The 9323-nt window shown below is 41.8% G+C and overlaps 1 protein-coding gene across 1 annotated transcript; it reads left to right on the top strand.

The window, feature by feature from the left end:
* Positions 1-3596: 3596 nt before the first annotated feature.
* On the top strand, positions 3597-7921 carry DESI1 (desumoylating isopeptidase 1; the record flags this gene model as incomplete). The annotated part of the gene is made up of 5 exons (XM_010291965.1): positions 3597-3634; positions 4559-4628; positions 5284-5393; positions 6179-6301; positions 7472-7921. Coding segments are annotated over 5 exons (435 nt in total), but the record flags the coding sequence as incomplete, so codon positions are not given.
* Between the last annotated feature and the right edge of the window lie 1402 nt (positions 7922-9323).

Below are 9323 nucleotides of genomic sequence, written 5' to 3' on the forward strand. Positions count from 1 at the left end.
CTTTCTGGACCCCTGCCCCAGTGTTTGACCACCTTCGTGGTAATTTTTTTTCTCTTCATACTGAGTTGGGAATTTCCCATTTTCCAACTAGCACTTGTTGCCTTTCACTGTGCGCCTCTGAGTAGAACAAGGGTCCCTTTCCTCCATACCCATTGGGTAGTTGTAGACAGCAATAAGGACTCTTGGCTTTCTCTCCTTGAGGCTGAACAGACCAGTTCTCTCAGCCGCTCTTCAATACAGCAAGTGCTCCAGCCCAGTATGTTAGTGTCTTTTGTACTGAGGGGAATCCAAAGCTGGACACAGCACTCCAGATGTGGTCTCATAAGTATTGAAGAAAGGGGAAGAATTGCCTCCCTTGAGCTGCTGGCTGCAGTCTTCCTAGAGCAGCGCAGTCTGTGGTAGCCTTTGCTGCAATGACCTTTCCAAGTAGGTGATGTAATTGCAGGAGCAGGTTCCCAACAGCACCTGTGACATTGTCCACATCTGCTGTAACTTTCGCACTTGCACACATAATCGAGGTGCAAAGGGGCAACTGTGTGGAAAGGTTTTTTTTCATGGTTGTTTGCTGGAAATGTGCGTGAAATTAAATATTACAGTGTTCTTTTTCCATTTAGCATGCAAAAAGGCAGATACAGTTCTAGTATGTGCTGCCTTTGAAACAGTTTGTTTCTCTGCCCTGAAGGATAAAGTTCAAGTTTCTAGTGGAAAACAGTGATTTATTGTGAACAATTGTGTAATAATTTATTAACAGATAGGCAGAATGCTAACTATGCAAAGCCAAGTGGTAGAGCCTATTGGAGGCCAGCTGCTAAAGTTAGTGCAGTGCACTATACCCTACCCTGCGTGTTGCTGATGGACCTGCACTGTCACTGGTTTCTGGCAGCTCTAGAGCTCAAGGCGAAAGCTCTGATGGGGAAGGTGTGGAACAAGGGCCAGAGGATTGAGGAGCACAACAGCGTGGGACATGCTAAAGGGGCCGCAAATGCTGCTCAGATGTTGCAATACCCTGCTCTGCTTCTCTCATCATTGCTGCTGTCTTTTGGCCTTCATCCTACTCCGTGCCTACATTTCTGTGTGACGGCTTGATAGTGAATATGCTTGCTGCTTGGCTGTGATCCATGGTAGTGACAGATCAGTCCGCCTACTTCAAAACTATGTGTGCTCACTTTGACTGATGCCTCTATTGTCACAACAGCCTTTTCCCTGCCTCTGCTCTTATACGACCCTTGTCTGAAGCAGGTGTCTATCTCTGTGCCTATTTTGCTTCAGACTTGAGCGGAAAAATATGGTAGTGATTGTTTATTACTTATTTGGACACATAAGCATCATTTTCTCAGAACTCTTGAAGGATTATCCTCATCAGTTTTGTTCTTCTGTTTTACCCAGTCCTCATGATGACACAAAGTTGGTTTTGCCCAAGAGAAAGAACTCACGAAGAACTACTACTGCTTCAAAGTAGCATATTCAGTCCTGGCACTTGCAGACCAAAGCAGCCCTGACAGAGGAGTAGGAGAGGATAAATATCGCGAGACCCTCTGCCTATAGAAGGGGAAAGGCAATGCCTCTGCCTCCCTGTAGGCTATTGATGCCGTGGCACTGATCTGAGTAAGGACAACTGGAGAATGTCTTTTCACAGGACAAGTGGAACTGGGACAAAGTACCCCATCACTGCTACCACACCAGGTATCTTAGAAGAAGCTGGACACCAACAGAAGAAGAGTGACCACTAAAGTTTGATCAGAGAAGCCAGCATCCTGACTGAGGCTGAGGGATAAAATATTGATATGTCAAACTACCATTTAGCTCTAGGCCCCTGATACACTAACTGGGGCCCAGTGTGTAATGTTCTGCCTCCTCTTTGGGAGTTGTGGGGAAAGAGCAGAGGAATGCAACTGAGCCAAGCTTCATTTTTACTAAACTTTTTTTTAATGAGTGGAATAATTTATTGTTATTCTGGGCGTCTGATGCTAGCCTTCGAAAAGCAGTCACAGTGCACTTTCAGCACCATAAGCAGTGGGAATACAAGCAGGCTGGCTAGGGAAAGGCAAGGCTGACAGTGTGATGAGGGATGCAGCCAAATCCTGAGTTAAGGTCAGTTAAGGCAGTGGCCCTCAAGACAGCTAAGAAAAGTTTGAATATCACAAGCATTTGAATAAAACCTTTAACAAAAGACCACAGCTCTGCGGCTGTGTTTAAAGGAGGATGATAATATCTAGACATAATGACCCAGCATTCAGGAAGCAAGAAAGTCTGTGGCTAGTTTTGGGAGGCCTGAGGCTGGTGGGATGCAAACAGATGGTGTCAAAACCAGAGAAAATCCTGCTGGCCAAAAGTTAACCCATCAGTGCTTTCTGAACAAATTTTTATTAGAACAGTATCTCTTGTGTTCAGGTGGCTTTTTTTTTTATCATGTCTACAGTGTTTTTTCTCACTCTGGGAAACCTGCAGATGACTTTAGCAGATCACCACATCACATTCTGGTATCTAAAAGTTGAACAATAACAACAAAACAACTTGGAAGAGGTGCTGCTTGGATACAAAGGATAGTGCTGTGGGAAGTGGTCTGCTGGGGGAGAGTGCTTATACATGGAGGCTGACTAAAAGTATTGTGAGCCTGCTGCAAGAAGCTATGGCAGGGTAGTACTCAGTCTATTGCTTGGGTTCAGGAAGATGCCAAATGTTGATATGCACACAGTTTTTCTGTTCTAAATCCACTTTTCTGGGTGTTGTGCACCTTGTTTGGCAAAATAAAGTTACAGTGCATCTGTCAGCATGCTGTTGCTGCCTACAAGTTTACAAAGGGGTACGATACCAGGGACCAAGACTTTAGGTTATGACAGATAAAATAGTTGAGTCTAGAGCAGTAACAGCTGGTGACCTTTTGAAGAGAGGTTTGATCTTGAGAGCCCACCATGAACACAGAAAGGTTTAGGCTTCCGACTTCTAGTTAACTGGAAAAGCATTTCAGAAGGGCCTTTTTCTCTAAGACACAATATTATCAGTTTAGTGGTGCTTTAAGCAAGTCTTTGCTGCTGTGTTCTACAAAACACATAATTTTATAACTTGTATAAATTTCAACCCTGTACTTCCCCACCCCTGCAACTCCCACTTAAACGTTAATTTTTAAGGGCAGGGGGAGGGAAGGAAAAGAGGAAACTATGGAATAGATTATAGAGACTATCTCCACAGATCATATGTTAAAGTCAGATCTCTCATCTGTTACTGAAAAAGAAAACTGAATACTCTGTGCTGGCTAAGTTCCTGCAATTATGAAATCAGTGTAAAATTCAACTCTTCTAGTCCTGACTGAAGACTCTAATTTTAGGAAAAGGTTTCTTTTCTTGGTCTGTAGACAAAAGCCCACGGAAGGTAAGCACTGGCAGGGTAGGATGGCATTGCCACCTCTGCATGCAGGAGGAAAAAAGTACAGCAGTAGTGTGGACAGAGCATCTGAAAGAAAGACATTCTGTTTCCTTAGAAGCAACTCTGGGATGAAATCTTTGGTATTACTGTCATGGTGAAATAATAAGCGTGGTTCCTAAGTGATTGACAAAAAGTAGGCTGAAATCTGGAAAATACGTTGCTAACAACTCTTCTTTTCTCTGCATACAGGGAAACAGCTGGATGGCATCTGGTAAGTGACTAGTTTTAAATTGCATATTGTGTGTTAAACACTGCATGGTGTAGGAAGTATTTTCAAAATGAGATTATATATGCTTCAGATCTTAAGAACAGTTTAGCGTTGAAGAGAGAACAAGGCACTTTTTGTTTCTGAATACAGATTGACAGTAAGATGATGTACAGTCAGTTGCTGGTTAAACTTCATTCAAAGCTCAGAGGAGCCTATGAAAAAAAGTGTTGGTGTTTTCAGTTGTTGCGTTTTAGTATGTTTGTAGGATGTTGTCCTTGTCCCAAGCACTTTGTCTTCTAATTGCAGGCATGACTAAACATGAGAGTAAAAGAGTAGGTAGGAAGAAGATACTGCAGAATAGGGCCTTCAGGCACGTAAGAGCAGTGGCTACATTCGGTTACAAAACACTCCCCCAATTTACTATGATTCATATCAAGAGTTGTTTGGGTTTAAAAAAAAAAAAAGGGCAGAAAAACCCCCAAACCCTTGTCCATCCATTTTCTTCTCTATTGATCTATCTCTGGTGATTGTCTGACCTTCTCAGTCAGTGTCTCTCAGACATGCACTTCTGTCACTGTGGTAGCTCTGTCTATCTCCGTGACTTGACCCTCAACCCTTTAGCTGAAAGAGGCTGCTGGAGTGGAAGTTCTGGTGTGGAAGTCCCTCTCTTCCTATGTTCCTTCATGCTTGGCCACTTAGCTAATCCTGTTCTTTCCCAATCACTTACAGAGTTACAGTAGGCTTGATAATAATTGCTTCCATACTCACTCATGTCCCAGCAGATCCTGTTCCTACTCACGGAAACACACGAACCTTTTCTTTCAGTTATTCAATTCATGATGTCCTTGAGCACATAAATTTGCCAGTGATTTATGTGCTAGGTTAAATATTTCCTTTGTTTTACCTGTTGTTTGTTCTCTGTGGCAGGCACACCTCAATAATAGTCCATAAGGATGAGTTCTTCTATGGCAGTGGAGGAATCTCCAGCTGTGCACCTGTAAGTTAAACTTCTTTTTCTGATAAGATAATTTTGTGATAGGGTTACCTGATCAGAATTGCTTTTGTCGCTGTCTTTTGGAAAAGCAATTCAGAAGCAAGAGGCTTCTGAATTCAGCCAAATGTGGTTGTTTGCCATGGCTGCCCAGGGCATTTGAGGAAAAGGGAGTATGGACAGTGGGTTTAAGCCCAACTAAATACAGGTTGGGGGTTGCTTCTGCTGGTAGTCTATCCAAGACACCTTCTGCATTGCCAGAGTGACACCTTGTCTAATTCTGTATTGATAGGTTTTACATGCAGACTTGGCAACTCAAGGCATCCTTTTTAGGATTAAAAAAACCCAAAAAACGCATGGTGCTTTGCCGGACCTTTCTGTTCTTGGAGAGGCAAAACCAATGGTCGTTCTTCTAAAGCAGAATTTTGCCATAGCCTAGAGTTTTCAGCACAAAGAGCCAAGTATACAAGCTGAAATATAAGTTGCATGTTACTTCTCATTCTCTGAGTGCAGAACAGGGGAGACCATGTTTGCTTGACAAGCATAACAAAAGTTCCTCCTTTTGCGCCTGGACAAGCCACGATAGCTCTATTCAGTAGAGTCCTCCAAAAGAATTCAGTCCGTCCATTTAACATTGTCTTCTGGCTGTTAATTTTTACAGGGAGGGACACTTCTTGGCCCCCCAGACTCAGTTGTTGACCTGGGGAACACTGAAGTCACAGAAGAAATTTTTCTGGAATATCTTTCCTCTTTGGGGGAATCCATGTTCCGGTAAGTAGAAGCTTGTACTATAAAATCTGTATAACAAAAAAAGACTTTAGGGGAAGGGCTACAGAATGGAGGAAGGTGTTATGAAACCAATCCTGCTCACAAAGCTTTGTCTGCTTCGTGTATTATTTGCTACTCTCCAAACATGAGACTGGAACTGATGCACTGATACACAAATTGCTACCAGTTAGGCAACCCTCTGGTGTGCCAGTCTTGAGCTAGGCTGGGGAAGCATTCTGCCAGGAAGTCTTTCACGCTGTTTTTTTGTAAAATGGAATAATGCCTGAAATGCCTTTGAGAGAATACCCAGGGAAGATGAAGGCATTATATGAAATATTTCAGTAAATAGTGCTTTGCCCCAAGAGTCATAGATGAAGCATTGTAGTAAAGCTGCCAGCTTTCAGATGAGTAAAAGCAAGGTCTTGACTGTTAAAGAGTCTAGTCTACTTCTCACGAGAATAGGAAACAGTAGCATTTAGTGTTCTGGCTGTATTTCAATGTCAGTAATTCCTGTGATTTCTCATTATTGCTTCTGTGGTTTTAATTCAAGAAACCTGACCTCACTTATCCTCCAAAAAAACATTGTACAAAGTCAGTGATGCAGAGAGATGTCATTTTCCACCCTGATTCAATTGAATTTGGAGGTGAATTGATGTCTCTGTTTTACCTATTTGCCTTAGAATTCTTTGTGGGGGAAAAAACTGCTACTGTAAGAAGAACAAGTTTTTCTGCTTGTTAGATTTATTGCTGAGTCTGTCTTATGTTTCAATTCCCTTTCTGCGGCACAGAAGAGAGTCTTATAACCTCTTTGAATGTAACTGCAACACCTTCAGTAATGAAGTAGCACAGTTCCTGACAGGAAGAAAAATCCCTTCCTACATCACTGACCTTCCAGCTGAAGTTCTTGCCACGTGAGTATGCATGCTGCTCCTCTCTGTAGTGTATTGCATGCTAATGCTTAAACATTTGACAGAGCCAGTGGTACCAGTTTATGCTGCCTCTCTCTGAGAACCAGCGTAAGATTAAGGAGAGGATGCTATTTGCTTTACTTCAACACTTACAACACTGTGCGACAAGCGCTGACTGGCACTGGCATTACTAAGACGACAGGAGAAGGTTGTTCTTCTGCCTTTAACTTAAACTAATTATTTTGTGATGGTCTCTTACATGTGACCAGACAAGCATGGCAAGTTTCAGAAAATGGTGCAAGTTTTTTTTGTCTTAGGAAACCAGTATCTGGTAAAGGTAATTTCTCTTATTCTAAGCACCATAATTGCAGTGGAGGTGTCAGCTTTGCTTGTGAAGAGGCAGGGAAGACGTAATTTTAAAATGAATGCTGCAGTTTTAAACCTAGGACTGGATGGAAAAAGGAGGATATGAAAAAAAGAAATTAAAAATGCCTGCCTGGTAGTTCAGCTCAACTTTTTTTTTTTAAACTCTCAGCTAGGGAGGATCCCGGTGGGATGGTTTGAGCTCCATCATTTAGGTCTCATTTCTCATAACAATAGTATACCACATTATTTGGGAGACACATGTCTTCTACTCTGGGCTCTTAATCGTTTCAGATCTCTCAAAATCAGATAAAGTCTGTAACAGAGTGAGTCATATTGAAAGATAAACCAGGTGCTACAGATTGCAACAGGAATTATTCTGTGAGTGTTGAACCATTGTCTCATTGGGGAGATAGAGGCTATTCCTCTAGCAGTCTTTAATATTGATGTGGTACTTAATGGAGCACTGCAGTTGCATAACAGGGATTTCATTCGCACGCTTAAGTAGCATGAATTACTAAAAGCCAGTTTCAGAAACAGTATTACCACATTAGCAGTCTGGACATGTTAGGACTCCGAACTAGCTTATATAAAATCATGTTCAAGATTCTTATTTATTGAACAGTAATCTCTCTTTAATAGGTTGAATTAGTTTGCTTTAGGTTATAGTGTAAGTCTGTTCTTCAAATTTGCTTCTACAATGTTGGATTGATTGCACTCTAGAAAGTGAGTGCATTTCAACAGTAAGTAAATGGGAAAAGTTGTTCATCAAGTAAGCTATTTGAGATGTTTATGTCTTTACCTTCTCAGACCTTTTGGACAAGCTTTAAGGCCCTTCCTGGACTCCATCCAGATCCAGCCACCCGGAGGAAATACCTTCAGCAGACATAATGGACAGAGCTAACAGGAGTGACCCAGTGTGCCCAGCCTCACCAGGCCTCTTTCTTTTTAAACATGAATCTACCAGATTTATATTTTATAATTTCCCATCAGAGTTAACTCTACAGAAGTTACAAGACAAGTTTTAAAATTTCCTAGGGAGAGGATTTATCAGGGTGCATGTAAGACAATGCTACCAAAAAGATTGCCATAATTTCTAATAGTATTATACTAATTTATCAAGGCTGTCTTGTCCAAGTAGGCTGACACTTCCTAAGTAACTCCTGTGCTGGTAAGTGGGAATTCATTCCATGAGTATTCAAGGGCCCATTACACAATTTGGAGCAAATAAGGGGATGTCCTAGCCATCCCTTGCAGGCTTGCATCTTTCTCCTGTCACTGCCTATGTTATGGGGGTATTTGCTGAAGTCTACAGCAAAAAGACAAAGGAAGTATTGGTAGCCTAGGAAGTGGAAGAGTCCCAGGATTAGTCTTCTGCATATTTCATTGACATTATGTTATTTGCTCAGGGGAAAAGCTGAACTCATCTGACTAGAGTATTTGCAGTGGCACAGCTGTGTGGGAAAGGTGATGAAGCTGAACTGTGTGTCAGTGTCACACTCAAAAGTTGAAACTTTCAATGGGACTAGCTGTGTGTGGGAGGGAGGCTGGAACTGAAGGTTACCAAGCCTTGTGATGGTAGATCCAAGAGTTATGGGAAAGAACCAGCTGGAAGAACAGAATCTCATGAACAGAAGTGGTGAAAACAGATTTCAAGTGAAAGTAAAATGAAGTTAAATGTTTCCTTTTCTTGCATGTGAGCTTATCAGCAGATAGACAGAGCCTTGTTAACTATTTACCTTTGCATAAGAGCTGTTTTGGTTGTTTTTTTTCTTACCAAGCCAGAGTTGCAGTACAGTAAGGCAGGAATGGCATGGCAACTGCATGGTAATATAAGGTGGACTAATTCTGCCTTCAATATCTAGTTGCAAACACAGTATAGGTGTTCCAGCTTTCTTTGATATTGCTGTCCTTTCCAAAGCAGTCAAGCACATAACAGAGAGGGCTTTGCTGAAGTGTAAGGGAAATAGGTGGTAGGTCTCCCCAAATGTAAAGAAAATGAGGAAGAGTAAAATCAAGCTTTTCTATGGAGCAATTGAGTTTATTGGGACACATGCATAAGCAGTCTTATCCTTAGATTGACATTAGACTGTATCAATACTGCATCTTCTAGTTTAAGATTCTCATAGCTTTGCAGTTACTTGCAGTGGAAAAAGATCAGATGAATGAAAGAATAGGCACACTGATTTGTTTTCATGCATGTATATACACTATTTTCCTGAACAATTTTGTAGCAGTTACATTTAGGAAGGAACGCAAGAAGGACATCAGACAAACCCCAAAACATTGATGCTCCATAAATGGGGATTGCATATCCCAGATGCTGCTGAAAAAGCATCTATGCAAATGTATAGCCCTTTGTCCAGTGCTTTGTTGTGAAAGGTATGTCTGCAAGTTCAGTGCTGCCTCTGAAACTTTCTGTACTGGGAACCTTCTGTGTACCTAAAGGAGATGTGTTTTCTCTGCTGGGCTCTTTCCCCCAGAATAATAGTTTGATAAGTTTCTCACGCTGTTACTCAGTGGGAACTATAATGGTTCTTATTTTTGAGGGGATGGAATGGAGGAAAACTGCAGTTTAGTCACTCTGTCAAATACACTGGTGCCCTGCACCTTGTGGAATCACTACACAAGTGGAAATGGGGTACTGTCAGTCCATTTGGCA

The sequence above is a fragment of the Phaethon lepturus genome, unplaced genomic scaffold (assembly GCF_000687285.1).
Source record: "Phaethon lepturus isolate BGI_N335 unplaced genomic scaffold, ASM68728v1 scaffold42257, whole genome shotgun sequence".
Classification (NCBI taxonomy): Eukaryota; Metazoa; Chordata; class Aves; order Phaethontiformes; family Phaethontidae; genus Phaethon; species Phaethon lepturus.